This window comes from Lynx canadensis, chromosome D2, assembly GCF_007474595.2.
Source record: "Lynx canadensis isolate LIC74 chromosome D2, mLynCan4.pri.v2, whole genome shotgun sequence".
NCBI classification, from domain to species: Eukaryota; Metazoa; Chordata; class Mammalia; order Carnivora; family Felidae; genus Lynx; species Lynx canadensis.
The window spans coordinates 25,230,833-25,257,491 of record NC_044313.2 but is presented as its reverse complement, the minus strand read 5'-3'; the positions used below and the strand labels follow the sequence as shown (position 1 = coordinate 25,257,491).

Genomic DNA, 26,659 nt, shown 5'->3' with positions numbered 1-26,659 from the left:
ATCTCAGGGATCATGGGTTTGAGCCCTGCGTCAGGCTCTGTGCTGACAGCATAGAGCCTGGTTGGGATTTTCTTCTTCTCTCTCTGCTTGTGCTCTTTTTCTCTCTTTCTCCAAATAAACATAAAAACAATTTTTTTCTAATTAAAAAAGTTTATAACTTCAGAAAATTCAGGGCCAAAGGACACATACTGCAACATGGATGATAAAGTATTAATATCTTCAATATATTAAAAGCTCTTACAAGTCAACAACAAAAAAAAATCAGAAAATATAATAGAAAAATTGAGGACCTCAGTTTCAAAATAGTTGACTGAGAATGGAGTTTACAATCATCCTTCCCCACCTCAATCCATAAAATAAAGAGAAAAGAAGTGTATGATAAATAGATAAATCCACTACTAAAATTAAGACAGAAAAAAAGAATCTTTCAGTGGCCCAGAAACTGTAACTTCTGAAAGATGAAAATCAGATGGATCTAAATGATACATGATAGCCCCAAGTGTCCACAAGACAATATTTAACAACATGTAGAAGGTACACCAGATATAGGAGCATGCAGTAACCTGGAAGTAACAGCTGAGTGACTGGCTGGGGGGACTACATCAGAAACAGGCAGTGGATAGAACCTGCATGTATATGTACTACCACTTGATAAAACTCCTGGGGGCCCAGCAGTAGTACCAGGGGTGTTTACCACCAGGCAGAGAAAAATGAAATGAATATTTGAATGGGAGAAATAGGGCAATGACAAGGAGTCTGTCAGTGGCTAGAAGGAATTAGAGAACATCTCCCTCTGCCACAAGACAGGTGGCCAAGACATCTACCAACACCACCCATCCCTTCTCATTCTACTGAAAACAGAGCAATATACTTACTTAAGTCAGATCTCCTACACATCTTCCCAAGCAGGTTCAACTCATAGAGTGAATTACAATGGGGCATGTCAACTTTAAAGATGAGCATGGAGTAATAAAAATAATAATACATCACCAATATTTGGAGAACAACAAGACCATTGAAGAGAGACAATAAATTCAATAAACAGAAGACTTGTTACGCAAAGAAAGGGAGTTAATTAAGCAAAAGCAGAATTTTACAGTAACTAGATACAAAATGTTGTATATCATAAAAAGTATCAAGAGATTATAAAACTTAAAAACGTTGGTCTTTTAAGTTTGATCTTTGAAACAAAAATAATTCAATAGATGGGCTGAATAGCAAGATGGACAGTTGAAGATAATCAGTGATCTGCAAGAATCAGTTAAGAATTCTCCTGGGGTGTAACCAAACAAAATAAAGAGACAGAAAATGTGAAAGAAAAGTGAAGACACTGTACGATATATCTAGAAGGAGCTACAACTAACATGACTTCAGAAGAGGGGAGAATAAAGAGAATGGGGGCCATAGCGTTTAAAGAAATAACAAGGGAGAATTTTCAAAAACACAGTACAGCATGAATACTCAACTCTGAAAGGGCCTAACAAGTGTTGACCAGAAATGTGAAACTTAAGAACCAAATCTGAAACATTTCCAAAGGGGAAAAGAATATCATGAAATAGAAGAATCAGTCTTAGATTAGCAACACTGGATGCAAGAATACAATGCATCAACAGCTTTGAATCAAATGTTTGAGGGGAAGAAAAACCTTGAACCTCTAATTCTGTACCATCAAATCATCATTCAAGTGAGAGGTTAAAATAGTCATTTATAGGGGCGCCTGGGTGGCGCAGTCGGTTAAGCGTCCGACTTCAGCCAGGTCACGATCTCGCGGTCCGTGAGTTCGAGCCCCGCGTCAGGCTCTGGGCTGATGGCTCAGAGCCTGGAGCCTGTTTCTGATTCTGTGTCTCCCTCTCTCTCTGCCCCTCCCCCGTTCATGCTCTGTCTCTCTCTGTCCCAAAAATAAATAAACGTTGAAAAAAAAAATTTAAAAAAAAAAAATAAAAAAAATAAAAAAAAAATAGTCATTTATAGACAGGGGCTCAGAAAGTTCACCAATACCCACACCGCTGAAAGGATTATTAAGGATGTACTAATGCAAGAGGAAGGTGGGTAGAAAGACTTAAGTCTAAAGAAGATTTACATGTTTTTAGGAGTTTTTAAAACTAGCAAATTAGAGCTATAATTGCAAATTATATCATTGAGAGAAGGTGAGGGAAACAGAGGGAGCTGGAAAAGTAAGACGCAACAACAACAAAAACACACTGAGGGTGTTGTCTTATCTGGGGGATGGATAAACCAGAGCTAAACCAGAGATAAACTGGATAAACCAGAGCTAAACTAAACCAGAGCCTCTCCAATTTTAATGTGCCTATGAATCACCTGTTAAAGAACAGATTCTGATTCAGCACATATGGGCTGAGGTTAAGATTCCAGGTGATGTCAGTCAGTGCTGGTGTGCTCTTTCACTGACTATGAAGACACCAGGAGAGGTGGAAAGACAGAAGACCAAGCATGTGGGTTATAATTTTTAAAACAGAAATAGAATTATGACTCCCAAAATAGTAAAGAAAAATAGAACAATAATAAAAAAAAAATGGATGAGCAACCCAAGAAGATAGGAAAGTGGGAAAAAGAAATAAGTTGAAAATATGTTAAATAGAAAGCAAAAAATAAAATGGCAGAAATAATTTTAAATATATCAATAATCATAATAAATGGGGCTAACCTCACCTATTAAAAAGTTTAGATGGGGGCGCCTGGGTGGCGCAGTCGGTTAAGCGTCCGACTTCAGCCAGGTCATGATCTCGCGGTCCGTGAGTTCGAGCCCCGCGTCAGGCTCTGGGCTGATGTCTCGGAGCCTGGAGCCTGTTTCCGATTCTGTGTCTCCCTCTCTCTCTGTCCCTCCCCCATTCATGCTCTGTCTCTCTCTGTCCCAAAAATAAATAAACCTTGAAAAAAAATTAAAAAAAAAAAGTTTAGATGGAATTTACAAAAAATAATCCAGCTGTATACTGATTGGCAGACAAAAGAAAGTTGGAAATAAAGGACTGGAAAAAGATATATATATATGTATATATATACATATATATGTATATATATATGTATATATATACATATATATGTATATATATATGTATATATATACATATATATACACACACACGTATATATACATGTATATATATATACACATATATATGTAAGTGCTAGAAAAAATACCAAGAAAATGGGAATATAAGAAACAAAATGTAGAGTAAGAACATTAAAAGAGAAAAAGATATTTCATATGGACAAAAGGAATAATTTATTGAGGAGATCTGTTGTGCACATTTTGACATCTAACATAAATATTTATAGAAACAGAGGGATAAATTGACAAATTGCTAATCATAACCTAGATAACAACATCTCAAATAGCAAAAATGTAAATACAGATATGAAGAACTTGACACAATTAGATTGATCTAATAGGAATTTAAAGAACACTATATACCTCCCCCTACTGTCTTCCCCCACCAAAAAGACCCAGAGAATAAAATATTCTTTACAAACACACATAGAAAGGTAAAAAAAAGTGACTGGATACAAGGCTACAAAGACAATCTCAACAAGATTTATTCACCGATCACAGTGAAATAAATTTCAATATTAGCAAAAAAAAAAAAAAAAACCATATACAAAACAATCTATAATATACAAGGCAATCTGAAAATTGAAAACAAGCAAATGCATACACTCCTTTAAGAAATCCTTTGGTTGATGTGTTCAAAATGGAATTATAAATGTTTACAACTAAGGAACAATGAGAAAATTACTTATCAATACCAATGTAATATAGTCCAAGTGGTACTGAGAGGTATATTTATAGCCTTTCAAGCACATTGGAAAACAATAGGAAATAAACCAAGTTTTCAACTCAAAAAAGTGACAAAATGAGGACAAATAACCCTGAAGGAAGTAGGGAAGAACAAATAAAATTCTAAATTGCTAAAACCCTAAACTGGTCAAATACATAGGTATAAAATTATATATATGGTTCTCTTATAATAATAGTCAAGTCAATAAAAACTGTACCATATTAATAAAATAGAAATACTTATAAAGTGTGATCAAGAAAAAAGATCAAAGGCATAAATATAAAATCAGGAATAAAGAGAGAGCTATAACTGAAAAATCAGAAAAGACTTGAAATTAGACTATTCTATAAATATATCTTATATATTTTAAAATCTAGATGGGATGAACAATTTTCTAAGAAACTATAATTTATCAAATCTATACTTGAAATAGAAAACCTGACAAGACTAATGACTGTAGAAAAACTTGAAACAAAGAAAAGAATCAACTCTCATAACAAATCAGGCCCAGATGGTTTTATATGTGTGTGAATTTTTTGTTTCTCTTCTAATCAAAACTTAAAGGAGAATCCCACTTTATACAAACTGTTCCAGAGCATGGAAAAAAAGTAGAAAACTACTCAAATCACTTTATAAGGCTAGTATAACCCTGATACAATAATTAGACAAAGAAAGTATAAGAAAACAATATTATTTATGGATAAAGATACAAAAATCCTAAATGAAATATTAGCAAATGGAATCTGGTGTACTACTTAAACTCTATCAGAGGAACTACCAATATCTATCAGAGGAACACAAGTGTTTGATAAACTTCACAATAAAATTCACAAAAACTCTTAGGTAACAAGGGATAGAAAGGAATTTCTTAACTTGTGAAAAAGGATATCTAACAGACGCTGAGACAAATATCATACTGAAAAGTTAGAACCTTTCCTGTTGAGGTCAGGAAGAAGACAAGCATGTCTACTCCTATGACCGCTATTATATTAGAAGCCCTTGACATAAGAGAAGAAAAAGAAATGAAATGGGGTGCCTGGGTGGCTCAGTCAGTTGAGCGTCTGACTTCGACCCAGATCATGATCTCACACTCATGGGTTCCAGCCCCGCATTGGGCTCTGTGCTAACAGCTCAGAGCCTGGAGCCTTGCTTCGGATTCTGTGTCTCCCTCTCTCTCTGCCCCTCCCCCACTCACTCGTGCACGTGCACTCTCTCTCTCTCAAAAATAAACATAATAATAATAAAAAAAAGTAATGAAGTATAAAAATTGATGAGACATGATTTTCAGAAGATATGATCATTTACCTAGACAGTCCAAGAGAATCAACTGACAAAAAGGATAACTAAAAAGAGAATTCAGCAACATGATCAGATATAAAAGATAAAATCAGTAACATTCATATATACTAGTAGTAACAAATTAGAAATTGTAATAGAAAAATATTCCATTCACAAAAGTTTTAAAAAACCTACAAAATATCTAAAATGAATGTAATGAGAAGATTATACAAAGTCATTTTTATACTATAACTTCACTGAACAAACTAGATTAAAAAATGTTTCTTTTAATGTTTATTTATTTTTGAGAGAGAAACAGCATGAACAGGTGAGAGGCAGAGAGAGAGAGAGGGAGACACAGAATCCGAAGCAGACTCCAGGCTCCCAGCTATTAGCACAGAGCCTGACGTGAGGCTTGAATCCACGAACTGCAAGATAATGACCTGAGCTGAAGTCGGACCCTCAACCGACTGAGCCACCCAGGCGCCCCATGAACAAACTGGATTTTAAAACAAAGACTGCAACAAGAGATGAAGAAGGCCAGAGGGTAGGGAGATATTTTTGCTTTTGGAGAGAGGACAGAGACAGGTGGGGAGAGTACAGGCAAAGCACTCCCCCAGAAAGCAGCTGGAGAGAAAGAGAGTGGAAACACCCACAAGAGACTGAACGAGAAAGGGAGAAAGGAGAAAGGGGAAAGAAAGGAGAGGGTTTAAATATCAACAAGACTCTACAAACAGGGGAGTGCAGAGTCTGAAACTCTACAGCTTGATACGTGGTGGAGCTCTGGTGGGAAGGGTGAATCCCCAGGAGCAGACGGTGAGGTCCGAGGGTCCTTGGGTCACATAGGGAGAGGCAGTTCCCTGCTGGGAGGACATTGGTAAAGGCTGTACGGCCTCCCCACAGGCAAAGGTCCCAGTGGACCCCAGAGAACAGCTACATTAGCTGGTGTTGGAACAAGGACGTTAAGGGTGAAGCCTAGCACTGGATGTGTGTTGTGATTTACCATAATCCCTGAAATGCTGCTGCTACATGATTGCATAAACTTTTTCTGTGGCGGGCTGGCACCCGGCTGCAGTCTCTGGGCATCTGCCGCAGCACAGTCACACAAACGTACCATTGCTGGGTGAGAACCTCCTCCAGAGGGTCTCAGTGGGTCAAAGCTGCAGGGCCCTCAGTAGTGAGGGGTTTGGAAACACAGCCCCACCTGAGATAAAACTCATGAGGGAGGTATCACCTGGCAGGCTGACAGCTTAGTTATGGACTTTGTAGAAGTCGGGAGGGGACAGAAGCTGGAGGCAAAGGTGGGGTGCTTGACTGCCCCTTGGTGAGAGCACAGAGTCCTAATACTAGAGACTGGGTAGCTGGGTGACACCATTTTCACCCCTCCCACACATGCACATACATGCGTACATACGCCACAACGATGCGCCCAAGTAAACTAAGCAGTGCCATCTAGTGGAGAACGGAGCCATTACACCAAGCCCCAGACGACTGGGCCAACTGTGCTCTTGAGGAACACTGCGTTTCTCCGCCTGCTTAGTTTACAGATTATAAAGTGCTTCACGGCTTGACTTCTAGGGGAAACTGGTTATCACTTCAATTGTATTTCATTCTGTTCCCTGGCCCATCTATTCAATTTTTTTCTTTTTCTTTTCATATTCTTGAATACAGAAGGAAAAAATTTATTTTTATTTTCCGTTCTTATAAAAAAGATTTTTCTTTAATTTTATTCTATAGTTTTTTACTTTTTTGTAAATTTTTTAAATTCTATTTTATTTTATCATTTCATGTTACTCTATTGTATTCACTTCTTTCATTTTCAAATGTTTTCCTTTTTTTTCTTTTCTTTTCTTTCCCTTTTTCCTCCATTCTATCAAGCTTCTTTCAACAACCAGACCAAAACACACCTAAATGTCCTTTGACATTTTAGTGTTGTTTTTAATTTTTAATTTTTAATTAATTTGTTTTTATTAATTATTCCTTCAAAATGATTAAACAAAGGAATTCACCACAAAAGAAAGAACAGGAAGAAATGACAACCAGGGACTTAACCAACACAGATACAAGCAAGATGTCTGAGCCAGAATTTAGAATCATGATAATAAGAATACTAGCTGGGGTTGAAAAAAGCGTAGAATCCCTTTCTGTGGAGATTAAAAAAAGGAAAATCTAGTCAGGACGAAATTAAAAATGCTATAACTGAGATGCAATCTTGAATGGATGCCCCAGCGGCAACGATGAATAAGCAGACCAATGAATCAGCGATATAGAGGCTAAACTTACGGAGAATGATGAAGCAGAAAAAAAGAGGGAAACTAAGGCAAAAGAGCATGATAAAAGAATTAGAGAACTCAGTGACTCATTAAAAAGGAATAACCTCTGAATCATAGGGGTCCCAGAAGATGAAGAGAGAGAAATTGGGGTAGAAAGGTTATGTGAGCAAATCATAGCAGAAAACTTTCCTAACCTGGGGAAAGACACAGAAATCAAAGTCCAGGAAGCACAGAGAACTCCCACTAAATTCAACAAAAACCAACCATCAACAAGGCATATCATAGTCAAATTCACAAAATACTTAGGTAAGGAAAGAATTATGAAAGCAGCAAGGGAAAAGAGGTCCTTAACCTACAAGGGAAGACAGATCAGGTTCACAGCAGACCTATCCACAGAAACTTGGCAGGCCAGAAAGGAGTGGCAGGATATATTCAATGTGCTGAATCAGAAAAATATGCAGCCAAGAATTCTCTATCCAGCAAGGCTGTCATTCAAAATAGAAAGACAAACAGTTTCCCAAACAAAAACTAAAGGAGTTTGTGACTAAGCCAGCCCTGCAAGAAATTTTAAGGAGGACTCTCTGAGGGGAGAAAAGATGAAACAAAACAAAACAGACCCAAAACAACAAAGACCAGAGAGCACCACCAGAAACTCCAACGCTACAGGCAAAACAATGGCAATAAATTCATATCTTCCAGTACTCACCCTAAATGTCAATGACCAAACACTCCAATCAAAAGACACAGGGTAATAGAATGGATAAGAAAATAAGATCCATCTATATGCTGTTTACAAGAGAACCATTTTAGACCTAAAGACACCTTTAGATTGAAAGTAAGGGGATGGAGAAACATCTATCATACTAATGTTCACCAAAAGAAAGCCAGAGTAGCCATAATTATATAAGACAATCTAGATTTTAAAATAAAGACTGTAACAAGAGATGAAGAAGGGCATTATATCATAATTAAGGGGTTTATCCATCAAGAAGATCTAACAATTGTAAACATTTATGCTCCAAATGTGAAAACACCCAAATATATAAATCCATTAATCACAAACATACAGAAATTCATTGATAATAATACCATAATAGTAGGGGACTTCAACACCCCACTCACAGCAATTGGACAGATATCTAAATAGAAACTCAAAAAGGAAACAATGGCTTTGAAGGACACACTGGACCGGATGCACTTAACATATATATGCAGAACACTTCATCTTAAAGCAGCAGAATACACATATCTTCTCGAGTGCAAATGGAACATTCTCCAAAATAGACCACTGGGACACAAATCAGCCCTCAACAGGTACAAAAATATTAAGATCATACCATGCATATTTTCAGACCACAATGCTATGAAACAAAATCAACCACAAGAAAAAAATTGGAAAGACAACAAAAACTTGGAGACTAAAGAACATACTAAGGAATCAATGGGCTAACCAAGAAGTTGAAGAGGAAATTAAAAAGTACATGGAAGCCAATCAAAATAATACCACCACAGTCCAAAACCTCCAGAATGCAGCAAAGGCAGTCATACGAGGGAAGTATATAGCAATCCAGGCCTTCCTAAAGAAGGAAGAAAGGTCTCAGATACACAACCTAACCTTACACCTTAAAGAACTGGAAAAAGAACAGCAAATAAAACCCCAAATCAGCAGAAGATGGGAAGTAATAAAGATTAGAGCAGAAATGAATGCTATCGAAATCAAAAAACCAGTAGAACATATCAATGAAACCAGGAGCTAGTTCTTTGAAATAATTAAAAAAATTGATAAACCCCTAGCCAGTTTGATCAAAAAGAAAAAGGAAAGGACCCAAATAAATAAAATCAAGAATGAAAGAGGAGAGATCACAACCAACACTGCAGAAATAAAAACAATAATAAGAGAATATTATGAGCAATTATATGCCAATAAATTGGACAATCTGGAAGAAATGGACAAATTCCTAGAAACATATAAACTACCAAAACTGAAACAGGAAGAAATAGAAAATTTGAACAGACCCATAACCAGTAAAGAAATCAAATTAGTAATCAAAAACCTCCCAAAACACAAGAGTACAGGGCTGGATGGCTTTCCAGAGGAATTCTACCAAACATTTAAGAAGACTATTAGTCTTCTATAGTCAATAGTATAAGTTAGTAAATAGTAAAAGAATACTATTTTTTGAAGCTGTTCCAAAAAAACAGAAATGGAAGGAAAACTCCCAAACTCATTCTATAAAGCTAACATTACCTTGACTCCAAAACCAGACAAAGACACTACTAAAAAGGAGAACTACAGACCAATTTCCCTGATTAACATGCATGCAAAAATCCTCAACAAGATATTAGCCAACCGGATCCAACAATACATTAAAAAAATTATTCACCATGACCAAGCGGGATTTATACCTGGTATTCAGGGCTGGTTCAATATCTGTAAAACAATCAATGTGATACATCACATCAATAAAAAAAGGACAAGAACCATACGATCCTCTCAATAGATGCAGAGAAAGCATTTGACAAAATACAGCATCCTTTCTTGACAAAAGCCCTCAAGAAAGTAGGGACAGAAGGAGCATACCTCAAGATCATAAAAGCCATATTATGAACGATCCAACGCTAATATCATCCTCAATGGGGAAAAACTGAGAGCTTTCCCCCTAAGGTCAGAAACACGACACGTATGTCCACTCTCACCACCGTTATTCAACATGCTATTGGAAATCCTAGCCTCAGCAATAAGACAACACAAAGAAATAAAAGGCATCCAAATCGGCAATGAGGAAGTCAAACTTTCACTCTTTGCAGACAACATGATACTCTATATAGGAAACAAAAGAGTCCACCAAAAAATGCTAGAACTGATCTATGATTTCAGCAAAGTCTCAGTATATAAAATCAATGCACAGAAATTGGATGCATTCCTATACACCAATAATGAAGCAACAGAAAGAGAAATCAAGGAATCGACACCATTTACAATTGCACCCAAACCCATAAATACCTAGGAATAAACCTAACCAAAAGAGGTGAAAAATCTATATACACTGAAAACTATAGAAAGCTTATGAAAGAAATTGAAGAAGACACAAAAAATGGAAAAATATTCCATGCTCCTGGATAGGAAGGACAAATATTGTTAAGAGGTCAATACTACCCAAAGCAATCTACATATTCAATGCAATCCCTATCAAAATAACACCAGCATTCTTCACAGAGCTAGAACAAGCAACCCTAAAATGTGTATGGAACCAGAAAAAGACCCGAAATAGTCAACGCAATCCTGAAAACCAAAGGTGGAGGCATCACAATCACGGACATTGAGCTGTATTACAAAGCTGTAATCATCAAGACAGTATGGTACTGGCACAAAGACAGGCCATAGATCAATGGAACAGAATAGAGAACCCAGAAATAGACCCACAAACATATGACCAACTAATCTTTGACAAAGAAGGAAAGAATATCCAATGGAATAAAGAGTCTCTTCAGCAAGTGGTGCTGGGGAAACGGGACAACGACATGCAGAAGAATGAGCCTGGACCACTTTCTTACACGATACACAAAAATAAACTCAAAATGGATGAAAGACCTCAATGTCAGACAGGAAGCTATCAAAATCCTCAAGGAGAAAGCAGGCAAAAACCTCTTTGATCTTGGCCGCAGCAACTTCTTACTCTACACGTCTCTGGAGGCAAGGGAAACAAAAGCAAAAATGAACTATTGGGACCTCATTAAAATAAAAAGCTTCTGTACAGCGAAGGAAACAATCAGCAAAACTAAAAAGCAACCAACAGAATGGGAGAAGATATTTGCAAATGACATATCAGATAAAGGGTTAGTATCCAAAATCTATAACAAACTTCTCAAACTCAACACCCAAAAAACAAATAATCCAGTGAAGAAATGGGCATATAACACGAATTGACACTTCTCCAAAGAAGACATCCAGATGGCCAACTGCACATGAAAAAATGCTCAACATCACCCATCATAAGGGAAATAAAAATTAAAGCTACAATGAGATACCACCTCATACCAGTCAGAATGGATAAAATTAACAACTCAGGCAACAACAGATGTTGGTGAGGATACAGAGAAAGAGGATCTCTTTTGCACTGCTGGTAGGAAAGCAAACTGGTGCAGCCACTCTGGAAAACAGTATGGAGGTTCCTCAAAAAATTAAAAATAGAACTACCCTATGACCCAGCAACTGACTATTAGGTATTTATCCAAAGGATACAGGTGTGTTTATAGCAATGTTTGTTTTATAAACCAATGTATATAGCAGCACTATTGATAATAGCCAAAGTATGGAAAGAACCCAAATGTCCATCAATGGATGAATGGACAAATAAGATGTGGTGTATATATATATATATATACATATACATACATACAATGGAGTATTACTCGGCAATCAAAACAATGAAATCTTGCCATTTGTAACTATGTGGATGGAACTAGAGTGTATTATGTTAAGTTAAATTAGTCAGAGAAAGAAAAATATCATATGATTTCATTCATATGAGGACTTTAAGATACAAAACAGATGAACATAAGGGAAGGGAAGTAAAAATAATATAAAAACAAGGAGGGGGAGCAAAACATAAGAGACTCTTAAATACAAAGAATAAACTGAGGGCTGCTGGAGGGGTTGTAGGTGGGGGGATAGGCTAAATGGGTAAGGGGCATTAAGGAAGACACTTGTTGGGATGAACACTGGGTGTGATACAGATAGGGGTGAGCACTGGGTGTGAGCACAAAGGGTATGAATCACTGGAATCTACTTTTTTTTTTTTTTCCACGTTTATTTATTTTTGGGACAGAGAGAGACAGAGCATGAACGGGGGAGGGGCAGAGAGAGAGGGAGACACAGAATCAGAAACAGGCTCCAGGCTCCGAGCCATCAGCCCAGAGCCCGACGCGGGGCACGAACCCACGGACCATGAGATCGTGACCTGGCTGAAGTCGGACGCCTAACCGACTGCGCCACCCAGGCGCCCCTGGAATCTACTTTTGAAATCATTATTGCACTATATGCTAACTTGGATGTAAACAAACAAACAAACAAACAAATAAAATTATTAAAAAAATAAATAAAGGTCACATTGCTGGGTGGGGGGGAAGAAAGAAACAAAACAGATGAACATATGGGAAGGGGAGAAAAAAGAGAAGAGAGGGAAACAACCACAAGACACTCTTAATGATAGAGAATAAACTATGGGTTGATGGAGGGAGGTCAGTGGGAGATGGGCTAGATGGATGATGGATACTAAGGAAGGTATTTGTGATGAGCACTAGGTGTTGTATGTAAGTGATGAATCACTGAATTCTACTCCTGAAACCAATATTGCACTGTATGTTAACTAAAATTAAAAACAAAACAAAACAAAACAAAAAACTTCACTGAAGAATTCTTAACTGAATACAGATATGTATTATTTACATATAAATAGTATACTTATATAGTACATATTACATATAAAATTTATATTATAAATTTTTGTAAATTGTGGGGCATCTAGGTGGCTCAGTTGGTTGAGCATCCGACTTAAGCTCAGGTCATGATCTTGCCGTTCTGGACTTAGAGCCCCGCATCGGGCTCTGTGCTGACAGCTCAGGACCTGAAGCCTGTTTCAGATTCTGTTTCTCCCTCTCTCTCTGCCCCTCCCCCACCTGCACTCTGTCTTTATCTCAAAAGTAAATATTAAAAAAACTTTTTAATAAAAATTTTTTATAAATTATGTATTTCTATAAACTTTCAGAGAGCAAATAAACCCTCACCCAAGTAAAACATAAGCAATATAGTCTCAAAGTCAGATCAGAGTTTTTCAAGCCAATGAAAAACTTGGAGTTTGACAAGCCAATTTTAAAATTCAAATAGAAAAATAAGTGCATAAAAAGGCCAACATTTTTCTTTTTTTAAAGTGTAAAAGGAGAGGGGTGCCTGGTTGACTCAGTCGGTTAAGCATCCGACTCTTGATTTGGGCTCAGATCATGATCTCTTGTCGCGGGATCAAGCCCCATGTTAGGCTCCACATTGACAGCATGGAGCCTGCTTAGGATTCTCTCTCCCTCTCTCTCTGCCACTCTCTCCCCACCTCAATAAAATAAAATAAACATTTTAAAAAATTAAAAAGTATTCTCTCTGCCCCTCCACCACTCACACGTGTGTGTGCTCTCTCTCAAACTAAATAAATAAACATTAAAAAAAAGAATAAAGGGAGAATTACTTTCAAAGTATAAAAATGTTTTTATTTTATAAAGCTAGCTATCAAAATAGTTTGGAATTGGCTTTGAAAATTATCAATACTCAATTTCAGAATAAAGTCCAGAAACAACACTGTATATGCGGGAACCCAGGGATTGATAGAGGAGGTTCCACAAATCAGTGGAGAAAAGGTGGTATATTCAATAAAAAACACTGGCAAAATGGGCTGTTTATTTGAAAAAATAAATTTAGATCCATACCTCATACTATTCATGAAGTAAATTACAGATTAAATAAAGGAGTATTATAAAAAAGTACGTGGGACTTTGGAAGACCTTTTAAGATCAGACACACTAAACAAAAGCTCTAAAAAAAATCAATAAATTTGGATCATAATTTTTAAATTCTGCATTTCAAAAGGCACATTATAAAAGCTAAGACACAAGAAAAAATATACATAGCATATTAGGTTGACCTGTGCAAAACTGTGATCTCATGTGGTTCAACCTGGTAATAAGAGCCACCTCTCGATTTTCCCCTTGCCCCTCTCCATGCTCTTTCCCCTCCCAGCTGACTGTGGTGAGATCCAGCAGGGCGACCTTGGATGCCTCGTATTGAAGACAGCTGAATCTCTGCTGCGTGCATCTCTGAACAACTGCATGGAACTGAGCCACTAATGACCTGGAATAAACTGCTAATCTCTGCACCACTATATTTTTGGAGTTTAGTTATTATCACAGCTTAACTAGCCCTAATTATCACAAATAAACGTAAATTAAAATAAAAATAAAGAACTCCTATGATCCAAAAGACAAAGACCAACAACCCAATAGAAAAATAAGCAAAGGATACAAACAGGGAATTCCTAGAAGAGGGAATACAAAGTCTTAAAGAGTTAGGAAAAGATGCTCAACCTAGTTAGTAACCAGGAAAATAAAACAAAGGGGAAGAAATTCCCGAAGAAAAATTTGAGGACATTTCCCAGAACTGAAAATCAAATTTTTTTTTTAAATTTTTTTTATTGAAAGTGCTCACCAATGCCTAACATACGGAAAAGACAGAGCAAACAAACTGGGTACAAAATAGATGACACAGTCACTTGGGATAACTGGGGAGAGGAACTTTTACAAAAGTATTGTCAGGGTAAAGGAGAGCAGCTAGGCATGATAAAGCATCTCCCACTGGCAACCACAGAAAGCTATCACCGTTCCTATGTCCTACCTACTTCCTATGTGAGAAGGGCAAGGGGGGTGGAGTAGTTACTGGAACTTGGAAAGATCGGAGGCTTTGGGAAAGGCCTAGCTGTCACTGCCAACTCATGATACCACAAAGAGGCCACTGGAGGAATAAAGGCTCTGCCCTCTGATCTCCTGCTGATGCCACTCACTGGTTACACCTAACCAGAAGCCAGGGGCAAGGTAGTACATTGATGCAGTCCACAAAGGCCAGCTTCTTGCGGCTGAGAACAGGATGGAAAAGGGCAGAGAGTATATGTGCATCCTCAAACCAAGAATATCCACCCAATTTATCAGGAAGCATAATTGTGAAATTTCCTAACAGCCGGGATAAAGAAAGGATCCTGTAAGTTTGCAGAGACAAAGAACTGGGAATCAGAAAGGTATTGGACTCTCTAAAGCAAACACTGAAAGCTAGAAGATGATGAGCAAGCCTTTAAAATTCTGAGAGGAAATCAATAAACCCCTACACAAGCTATCAAATGAGCACTGACAGTAGGATAAAGACATTTTAAGAAAAACCAAGTCTTAAAAGATGTCCCTCTCACATGCCCTTTCCCAAGAACGGAGATAAGGCTCTTACAACTCTAGGGGGCGGGCACCATTCATACAGTATAACATTTAAATGGCATGCCAGAAGCACAGCTATCTGATAAATGATGTCTTCAAGCATGGGACAACACAGTAGTCCTGCTTAGGAAGCTATTGGAAGATGTACATCAAGAAATGGGGCTCCAGGGGCGCCTGGGTGGCTCAGTCGGTTAAGCGCCCGACTTCAGCTCAGGTCACGATCTCGCGGTCCGCGAGTTCGAGCCCCACGTCGGGCTCTGGGCTGATGGCTCAGAGCCTGGAGCTTGCTTCTGATTCTGTGTCTCCCTTTCTCTCTGCCTCTCCCCCATTCATGCTGTGTCTCTCTCTGTCTCAAAAATAAATAAACGTTAAAAAAAATTTTTTTTAATAAAAAAAAAAAAAGAAATGGGGCTCTGGAAAGAGGGGCTCCAACTCAGGAGGCAGGTGAGAGGATTTCCCAGGAGAATGGACAAGATGAGTCCCTAGGACACATGTTCCCTAGACCATTTGCCTGCTGTAGGGAGCAAGGTGCTTATATTGGAGCTGGAAGATGGAAAGGCAGGTCATAAAAACAAACAAACAAACAAACAAATAAACCAAAGCATGACAGCTTGATTACCTCAGGTATTTGTATTGGGAAGAGTTTTTAGCATTTTAAGAGAGTCTGAATAGGTAATAGGTATATAGAAAGGCTTATATTAAAACAAAAGCAATTGTGAATTCCAGGAAAAATATAATTATAAAATGGAAATGTAATCATAACATACCATGTGGCTCAGCTCTGAAGAACTTTTACGTAGCTATAATAGTGTGTGTACGGAGTATGGATTTATGTGTATGTTGTACTGATAAGGGATGTAAAAGAACCTAAATACTCTTCTTCCATGCCAGGAAGCCCACCATTAATGTCAAAATAGAAATATCAAGAAATAGCAGTATTAAAAAGACTATTTAGAAAGAGAGAGGTAAATATCCAAACAAAAAAGCTGAAAGAATTGAAAACATGTACCTCGGGAATACAGGAATCCTAGTGAAGACAACTAGGGCAGGTGTTGCTTTAAAGACATTATTTTTAGTTACATAACTCATTATTTAATTTTTAAAAGTGTAAACAAATAAGTTTAATAAAAATAAGTATTAAAAAAACAAATAAGATCCAGTGTTTCAGGAAGACGGGGAAGAAAACCACTGTTTATATTTAGTGTTGTATGGTAAAAATCCCACCATGTTAAAAGCATCTCAGAAAACTGAGCTTACTGGCAGAGGAAAAAATGGGTAGAGCTCCTCATGTTGTGTTGGATGAAATAGTAGAAAGTAATTTTAGACAGAGGGCCGATGTATTAGTATATGAAATCACAACACTTACGGTTTTAGCAAGTGCTTTGATTCCTGTTTTTATCTCTTTCCTTTTCTTGGAAAACAGTTTAACCTCCTTTCTGATGGCCTGAAATGGAACAAGTATATCTCTTAGATAGGCAAGAGAAATGATAGTTATATGACAGATAGGTAGACGCATACATACATAGGTACATAGATACATAGATACATAGATAGCACTTCTCTAGAAATAAACAAAAAATAAAGACTAATGATACAACGTGCACATGAAATAACACCACTGCAACGTCTTGCTTAAGTCAACTGCTACTACGTAAGTGGCCAGCGAAGTAACTTGCAACTGATGTCATTTATAAGGCCATCGGAAAGAATAAGTAGTAAAAAAATTAAATAGAGAATAGTTGACAAAGGACACCAGTCTGCTATTTTATGGGGAACTTGAATGGGACTAATAAGCTAAATCCAGGCACAAGCTACTACCTTTGTGACCTTCCTGCACATCTGAAGCTACCAAGTCCTTTCTCCTGTTTCTGGACCACCCTTTTTCTTTAAATCAACTTTGCAGTGTCCCTCAACATTCACTCCAACATGAGGTATCTGATTATTCTTCAGTTTGGCTTCCCTAGACATTTTGATTCTGTTCCACATTGCTTTAAGAACACTTCTTAAAGCTCAAAATAACCTAATCTAAAAGATTGGGCTAGTTTAGGGTGTTTGCTTTCAGGAAAGTTACTCTTGTATGGTGCAATGCTCTGCCTGGTAGTACCTACTAAGCATCTACTACTATCTACTAGTATCTACTAATATCTACTTCCTAACTTTCCAGTGGGTTTTCATAGGAAGCTAGTCTATTTGGCACATTATTTCAAACCTCTTCCATGTTTTATAAATACCTCTTGGCTTTTTTGTTGTATCCAGGGAATTTCCTTTGAATTATCAACTTGGGTTAATTCCTCTTGTGATGAATCAATGCTTAACTTCGTATCTTCATTTACCTTAGAAGAAGACAGATATTTCTTAAAATTAAAATTCTTCTTCTCCCACCCTACTTCATATAATTGCTTTGGATCCCTCTGCACTTATTGCATTTTTTTTAAAGAATACCAAAAAATTTTCCTGCCCGAGATGTAATGTTTTATTAATTTAATTCCTACCAATCTGTCCTTACAATAGCCACACTTTTCACTGAGAAAACAGAAATGATCAGACAAGTCACACATTCACCACATCCCTCTTTGCCTCCTTCCTATAATTGTAGATCACATGCTCTGCCTATCACGCCCTGCCCAGCCATTTGTACTTAGGATCTCAATCTTTTCCTCCTTCTTTACACTTAAGAGGGCTTTACACTTGAAAAAAAAATCCCGCTGAGGGGCGCCTGGGTGGCTCAGTTGGTTAAGCGTCTGACTTCGACTCAGGTCATGATCTCATGGCCTGTGGGTTCAAGCTCTATACTGGACTCTGGGACAGCTCAGAGCCTGGAGACTGCTTCAGATTCTGTGTCTCTCTCTGCTCCTCCCCCACTTGCACTCTGTCTCTCTCTCTCTCTCTCTCTCTCTCAAAAATAAATAAACATTAAATTAAAAAAAAATTCCATTGCCCTTCTGCACGATCCATTTCTCCTTTTTACTAAATCTTCCCCAACAAATCTTTCCCAAACACACTTTAATATATCTTGTCCTAGGAAAGCTATTATCCATGGACTACTGCATTCCTCTTTAGGTACCACCCCCTTTCTCTGCTCCCTTTTGCAATAGAGTCTCTAGAAAGATTTTGCCATGTTACATTCTCCTGGCCCTACTAGATAGAACCTCACTGGCTGCCACTTCTTTGCATCCCTGAACTCTTCTCCTGGATCTGTAGAAGTTGCTCTATCCTGGTCTCCTGTTGCTCACCATCCCCCCTTCCACAGTAACCTTACCTATTTTTATGGCTTTAAACTCTTTGCATTTGCCCTTGACTCTCAAATCAACATCTTCAATCCTGGCCTCTCCCCAGAACTCAAAGTTCATCTATCCAACAGTCTACCTAATATCTCCTCTTGAATGCCCAGCAGGCTTGAATTCTCAAGCTCGGCATGGGTAACTGATTTTGGAATACCTTCTTTCTCCCCACAGCAGCTCTCCTCTCCAACTTCCTCATCACTGTGAATGGTACCATATTCTACAAAGTTGTTTAAGTAAAAAACCTAGGAGTCATCCTAGAGTCCTTTCTCTTCCTGCCTCTCTATGTCCAATCTCTCAGTGAGTTCTGTCAACTTTACCCCCAAAATGTAACTGGAATCTATCACTTCCTCTCCATAACATTCCTCCTCCTCCACTGTTACCTGGACCTTTACCATAGCCTAATAAATCTCCCTGTTTCCATTCTTGTCCTGTACAGGAACCATTCTCCACATAGTGGCAAGTAATCATTTTTTAAAAATGTAAATAAGATCTTGTAAATCCTCTGCTCACAACTCTTTAATAGGTTCTCATTACATGTAACATAAAATCCAAATTCCACCTGGCTTACAAAGCCTTACGTTATCTGGTCTTTTTTTACTTCTACAATCTCATCTCCTTCCACTCTCTCCCTTGTTCACTTCAATTGCACAAACCTTTTTTTAGGGCCTCAAACATGCTGAGGTCTTTCCCCTTCTGCCCTATTCTTGCCCTCCTGACCCCACCTTTGTACCCTCTTTTAATTCAGATCTCAGCTTACATGTCTGCTCCTTACAGAGGTTACTCCAGCCAAATACAAGCATTTTTATTCACTAAATAGGTCTTGTTACTATCTAATATTTTCTTATTTGAGTACTTATCTCTCCCTGCTCACACCCAACTCTTAATTAGAATTTAAACTCCATGAATACAGAAAATGTTACTGTCTTGTTCATACTTATATCCCCCACAGCCTGGCACTTTGTAGGCACTCCATAAATATTTAAGTGATTGAATGGAAGAATGTTGTTCTCTGGCTAGACACTTCCAGAATAAAGTATGTAACATAAAAGTAAAGAGAGACTGGTTTGATCAAGCACTAGAATTAGGGGTAAGATTTGTTTCACAGGAAAGCCCAGATCTCGTATTATGGTTTAAATAAAACCTGAGATGTAATATTTGCTTTGAGAATATTGCTTTGAGAAAGGCTGAATATTTTGTCTCAGATGTAGCTAATGGTCTTTCTGAAAATCATGGGGTACCTGGATAAAGGGAAATATTATTAAATATCTGCTGAAGGAAAACCACAAACTGAAAACTGATATCTGATTTAGAAAGGAAGAGACAGTGGGTGGGTAGAAGGCACAGAAGGAAGGGGAGAAAGAGGGAGAGAGAGAGGAAAGGAAGGAGGGAGGGAGGGAGGAAAGAGGGACAAACACTGTATTGGAACTCAACTGTGTGTTCAGATGTTGATCCCAAATTCAAGGACTCTCTTTTTAATATACTTAAATAATCATTCTCCTCATCCATGGTGTTGCTCAGGGAAATTAAAAGTTTCTGGCAATATTCAAGAATTTCACTGGCTAAGTTTCCTCCAAACCGCCTATAATAATAATAAAAAAAAAAAAGAAAAGAAACTGGCTACAAAAATCACAGTTTTAAAAAGTTACATTCAGCAGCATTATTTCCAGATACCTCATCATTTCTACACAAAGAAATATGGCGGCCAATTCTTCACAGTGCCCTGTAGTTATTAGGGCTCTACTTAGAGGAGAGCACCTTCATGTGCTCCAGGACATGACAAAGCTTCTTGACCTCTCTGAGGTGACCTCTCCTCACACTGTCCATGTACCCTTACCCTACATACCCTCTGCACCCACCCACCTTGGCCACTGCACAGAAGAGCCACTGCTCCGGTGGAGCCTTAGAATGTACTAGGCATTCCGCTGCCTCATGTACATAATTACATTGTCCTATTTAGTCCTCATAGCCCCCACCTGTCATTGAGGAAAGCATTACTTCCACTCAGTATATCAGGGCATCTCAAACTTTAGGCATATCAGCATCGCCTGGATGAGAGTTTGTTAAAAACAGATGATTCCATTTCAGAGGTATGACTCAGAAAGTCTGGGGGAGGACCAAATATAAGCATTTCTAACAAACTTACAGTTGCTGCAGACCCCACCTTGAGTAACAATGTTGCAGACAATTTAGAGAGGGTGTTATTATGTGTCTGAGGTCAAAGTTAGTAAGTCCTGGACCAAGGTTTCCAACTCAACTTTGAGTCAGAGGTCCACGTGATTACCCATGAATGGAAATGCCCTTACTTCTATCAAGAGGTCTCCAGCACTTGTTTGCTGTTGCCTGAAATGCTGTTTGTTCACTTAGTGTAAAGGGTATATTAGGACTTATATATGAGTTACAAGTTAGTATCTTATTCAGATGCCATGCATAGACTGGGCCTGATGATGCAGTGTTCAAACGAGTCTTTGAAATAAGTGACTACCAAAATTGTTATGATATAAAATCTCCATTTACCTGTATTTAACATTTACAAATATTTAACATTTTCACAATGTCATTGGGAAAAGGCCATGTTTTGCTACTGTTTTAATCACAGGGGGCACCGTAAGATATTATTTTTGTGGAAATAAATTGCACATTGACTAGTGATATCCATTGACAGATCAACCAAGGCAACATATAAAGTCTAGGCTGTCACTTCCAGGTTCTCTATCCCCTGGTCATCATCTATATGCTTGAGTAGTATTTTATTTGGAACTTTAATTTTAATCTAAGCAAAGTCCAAATTAATATTGTCTAAACTAAGTCTAACTAGAGAACTATATCTACATGTGTGTAAACACACATACATATCTATGTCAGGTTTTTAAGGGATGAATAGGAGTTTTTAAAATTATCTACTCTTGAGGATTATCCCCATTCCTTGTACTCCTCCAACGGGTGTTGTGAATGGGAGGACTGATCATCTCATATGTACTAACTATGTCTTGTTATTTTTTGTGTTTTGATGCTTTGACATGTGGGGCTTTGCCCCTTCAGTACTAGCCAGTTGCTACAGATAGGAAACCACTCACCCTGGAGCCACCTTTAAAATGCAAACAAACCAATCCAGAACCCACACCTCCAACTCAGGGCTACTATTTCCCTGCCCTAATCACCTCTGGGCCAAGTACCAGAAAACCAGGGCCAGCCACCATGCCCCAGAAGCTGCTGAAATTATCCACACTAGCCAAACTGGCCTGCTCCTCCCCATGGAAACCAAAATAGGTTTGGTTTGTTGCCCATGTTTCCTTTGTTCCCTCTGCCTCCTGACCCACCCAGGGGCTTCCCCATGTGGCCCCACCACAGAGTTGGCAAACCTCCTCCTCTTGGGATCTGTGGGTATAATAATCTTTCCAATGGCAGTTGTCTCCTGTTATGGTGGCCTTGCTACACATAAATAATAACAAAATATTTATTTTCAACACTATACCATATGAAGTTGCTTTTAGATACTGTACATACCTCCATCTGAGGTAAACAAGGGTACCATCATTTCTCCCATTCACTAGAATGTTTTTTCCATCCATTGAAATTCTCACTGATTGAATCCCATGCCCCTGGTGAGAATGACTCCGACTTCGAGCAAACGTTTCCTCAATAGTTTTAGGAACAAAGTGCAAAAATTACAAATGCAATTCCACCACATAGTTTTTCTAAGGGGGTCACATGCACTTTCGCTCATGAGTAAATCTGTTTCTATTTGTTAACAGCGTTTTATTTGGCATGGAAGTAGCCTGTTAGTAATACATAGTACTGAAAATCCCTGGTTCAAAACCCGTTCACCAATCCTGATTTATTTTTCTCATTTGTGTGGAATGGAAGGAGAGGGATTGTTATCACCAATTTCCAATAGGAAAACCAGACACACAGAAGCAAATTGCTGAAAGCTACAAAGTTAGGGGAGGGGACTTGAGCAAGCAGAAATGGCATTCAGGTGCCTTCAAGAGTCAGGTAGGTTTCATTTACATGTGCTGAGTGGTTGAGGGAGGGTAAGAGGCACTGTGAAGAGTGGAGGGTGACCTGCCCCACATGGAGGAGGCTAAACCAGTCAAGTAAACCCAAACAAAACACAGCACTGATTTGGTGCAGAGGGCAACAGTTTAAGCTCCTTGACTGAAAACTGGGATTTATGTGTCATGCTGGTTCTCAACCATGATTTTTTTAAAGAAAATTTTAACTGTTTAATAGGCAATATATTCAAAGGTTTCAAAATTGAAAAACAATGCTGTGAAATCTCCTTTCTGTCTCCATTCCCCAACCACCACTTCCCAAAGCCAATCAGTGTAATTAATACCTTTAATATCCTTTCAGATGTCTTTTAGAACATATGAGCAAATTTTTATGCAATCGTAATTTTTAACATAAACTGGAGCATAATACATTATATCATGCACCTTGCTTTTCCTTCGTGACCATAGATCTTGAGGTTCCTTCCACATTGTGGCGTAAAGATTTTCTCACTCTGCATAATATTTCACGTTTTCCTTATGTATCATTTATAGACCATGATTTATCCAGTCCTCTGTTGATTGTTATTAGGTTGCTTTTACACACAGTGCTGCTGTGAATAACTTCATGTGTGAGGTGCTTTGCACAGAATCACCCAGAAGAACTTTGATGTCTTGCCATGTCATGCCACCATCAACTATAGCATGTTAAAAATCTCCTGAGGGACATGTGGGTGGCTCCGCTGGTTAAGCATGTGACTCTTGATTTCAGCTCAGGTCATGATCTCACGGTTTGTGATTGGAGTCCTGCGTCAGGCTCTGTGCTCTGACAGTGTGGAGGCTGCTTGGGATTCTCTCTCTACCCCTCCCCTGCACGTGTACTCTCTCTCTCTCTCTCAAAATTAATAAATAAATTTTAAATCACTTGAATAAGGGACAATATAGCAAAGTTTGCAAATTGGCCACTTCAACATAATCTCTAAAGGATTCAAAACTTTCCCTGTACAATAATAGTATCAGTTTTGTCCAGTTGCATTCCAAATATGCTTTCTTACACAGATGAACGAGAAGAGCAGGATGTGCACACCAGGGCCCGGTTTAGCTGTGGACCCGCAGGACTGTGACATGTAGGTGGCTGCAAGGCTTCAGGTGTGTGGGGTGGAACCCTGGGTAAGAATCACTGACCTCATCGAAGTAGACTGACAACCAGGACAACGTGGTCTCAAAACCTAGAAGAGGACCCTGCACGTTTTTGGAAGAAGAAACTATTTGCACTTTCCCAATGGAAATCAGAAAATGGCAGCAGTATTGGTAATGTTGAGATTGGTCTGCAAGGGATGAGGGAGAACTCTCCCTTCTGCTCTCTCGGGATCACTTGAAGAGTTGGGTGGGGGGCAGCAGCAACCAGCCCAGAGTCACTCCAGGCCAGGGAGATAGGGGTAATAATCTCTAGGTTTCCATGGCAATTCACTATTTCCAAAGCATTTTTGCATATACCCTCTCACCGGCTCTCATCAGAATCACAGAGGATGAGGGCATGGAAGGGTTCCCTAATTTTACAGATGAGCATCTGAAGCTCAGTCAAGGTCAGTGAGTCTCCTGGACACACAACTAAGTGGTGACAGAGCTGGGCAGCAGCTCATCTACAGTGTCCGGGTCCCATGCTCATTTTGTGCAGGTCTCAGTCTACTGGTTGGTGTTTCCTCCCTGGAGACTCAAACCCTCAGCATATAAAAACACCAGTAAAATGTTAAAGTCAGTACTACAACCAGTGGTGAATAAGTTATAAGTTAATTGACCTAAGAAAGAAGTTCAATTCCTTTCCTGAGGGCTTTTGTTCCTTATATGAGATCAAGATAAACATCCCCAAGATTTAAAAAAAAGAAAAAAAAAGATTGTTTACCAAAGTGTGAACATCTCGGATACACAGAATTCCACCTTTAGCTATTGTTGTGAGCCACAATCCATGCGGAGACAGAAAGAGCATGCCAGGTCCGTAGTGCTTGCTTTGCACCTTTTGGTATGGCTTAAGGATGCAAATACCGCTATGTTCCTGCCAATCAAAGAACATGATTCCGTTATAGAAAAGAGCAGGAGAGTGGTACCTAAGGGTTTGCAGTTGTGCATATACGATCAGATTCAAATCTGCAAATGCTGTCCACGGAAGTGAACTGATACACCACTTTTCTTGCACCACATTTTCATCTGTTTGTAAATTAACATTTGTTCTAACCAACTAAGAAAAGTCATGAGGCGTTAGCTGCAATTAAAGATCCCAGCCTACACTGACAATATTTCTTTTTTACTGATCCTTTTCACACACACCCATGCTCAAGACAATTAAATGAATCAGTATTCTCTCATGTACTCCCAGCTCCAAGCCCCTACACATGCTGTGACTTTTGTCTGGAATGCCCTTGTCCACCCCATTCCCACCAGTCCTGTCCCCTCCCTACCTCAACAACCTCCACCTCCTGCCAAAATTGTACACAATATTTCTCCGTGTCTAAATATGACCTATTCTTCAAAGGCCACTTCAGATATTACTTCTGTGATGTCTCATACTTTGCTGACAGTGGCTTCCCTGGGAGAGGAGGGTTTAGAGAGTAAGCGTGCTAGATAATCTGGGCCAGTGAGTGTACCAGGAGTGATACGATAGAGAGAGGTTTGAAAAGAGTGTGATACAAGGATGGCAAAAACAGTTTATCTATTTTGTGTAATTTTGCTTCTGGCTTAGGTGCAAAGTTCCATGGAAAACCATAGACCCTGGAGCCCCCCAACACCTGTGGAGTACATGCTCTAATGCTACACCGTTTTTAAACACACAAAGTCAATAGAGTTACCTGCATGTTTATGTGATGAGTAAGGATGTGTGCAGCACAAGTATGAAGGTTGCTCAAATGTATTTATGATGGATTAACAAATAATGCTCATAATGTATCTGATTCGAGAAAATTATGTTAGTGTAATAAAGCCATTTGTTAACTGAACTATAATGTTAAAGCATGCATCGTGTGTAATTAACACAACGTGTCAATCATGATCGCTAAGACAAATAATAGCACGCTTAAGTTTTGGCATACTTTTTCAGGAAGACGGTAGCTGCAGATGTATGGCACTTGGTTACAGAAGCCATATACTTGGTGACTCTGATAGTCCAACACGGCAGAGGACAGGGTATGTTCTATCTCATACAGGAACTTAGCAATGAGTTCATCTCTCAGCCTCCCTCTTTCATCAGCAAAGCTTGTAGAAACTGTAAGATGTGAGGAAGAAAGGAGATCATTTGCACCATACAGTGATTTTATTTTTTAATCATTATGAATAACTATGAAAAGCAAAATAAAAAATTCAAATGCTCAATTAATGTTGCAGAGGCTATTAGGAGACAAAAAATGATTTAAAACAACACAGATCCACTAGAACTACTCGAGTATTAAGTGACTGATAGTAAAATATCTTTTATAAGACCTTGGTTAATTTAATCAATTAGGTAGAGACATATTAAAAGATACTCATGATGGTCTAGAGAGTCTTAATTAAGACACAAGAGTACTTTGAGGTTTTCAGCTCTCTCAGACTCTGTAATTATGTATTTACAAAATAGCTACCCAGATATATTTGTTATCTAAAACAAAGAGTGTCTATTTCATCAGGCTTCTTTATCCAAAAAGCTTTCTTTATAATTTCATCAGTGAAAGCTACTACACAGTAAGCTATCTGAATTTAACTATGTATATTTAAAGCTACAGAACAACAGGTATCACAAAATGACATATCGATCTGACAAAAGCACCAGTTGATCCTGATCTTCTCCGGGAAGAAGATACATTCGTATGAATGACAAGGACTTGAGGAAAGTCCACACTTCACATCATTTAGCAGGCACATCAGTTTCACTTTGTAAGATGTATAAAAGATGGCCATTTTACGTCTTTACATGTTAAGAGGGAAAAAATGCAATCATTAGAGAAAAGAAAGGAAGAAAGAGTGGGGAGGGAGAAAGGGAGGGAGGAAGA

General features: G+C 38.4%; 1 protein-coding gene across 2 annotated transcripts in view; it reads right to left on the bottom strand.

Annotated features, from left to right (window-relative positions):
* Positions 1 to 26,659, bottom strand: part of CFAP43 (cilia and flagella associated protein 43) — a 121,429-nt gene that overhangs the window by 42,211 nt on the left and 52,559 nt on the right. For both annotated transcript variants that reach the window (XM_030335032.1, XM_030335034.1), the window contains 6 exons: positions 25,724 to 25,896; positions 24,544 to 24,693; positions 22,156 to 22,286; positions 20,083 to 20,230; positions 17,599 to 17,700; positions 16,734 to 16,811 (listed from right to left, as the gene is read on the bottom strand). In XM_030335032.1, the coding sequence (XP_030190892.1) occupies positions 16,734 to 16,811; positions 17,599 to 17,700; positions 20,083 to 20,230; positions 22,156 to 22,286; positions 24,544 to 24,693; positions 25,724 to 25,896 (782 nt within the window). The remainder of the gene's footprint in view (positions 1 to 16,733; positions 16,812 to 17,598; positions 17,701 to 20,082; positions 20,231 to 22,155; positions 22,287 to 24,543; positions 24,694 to 25,723; positions 25,897 to 26,659) is intronic.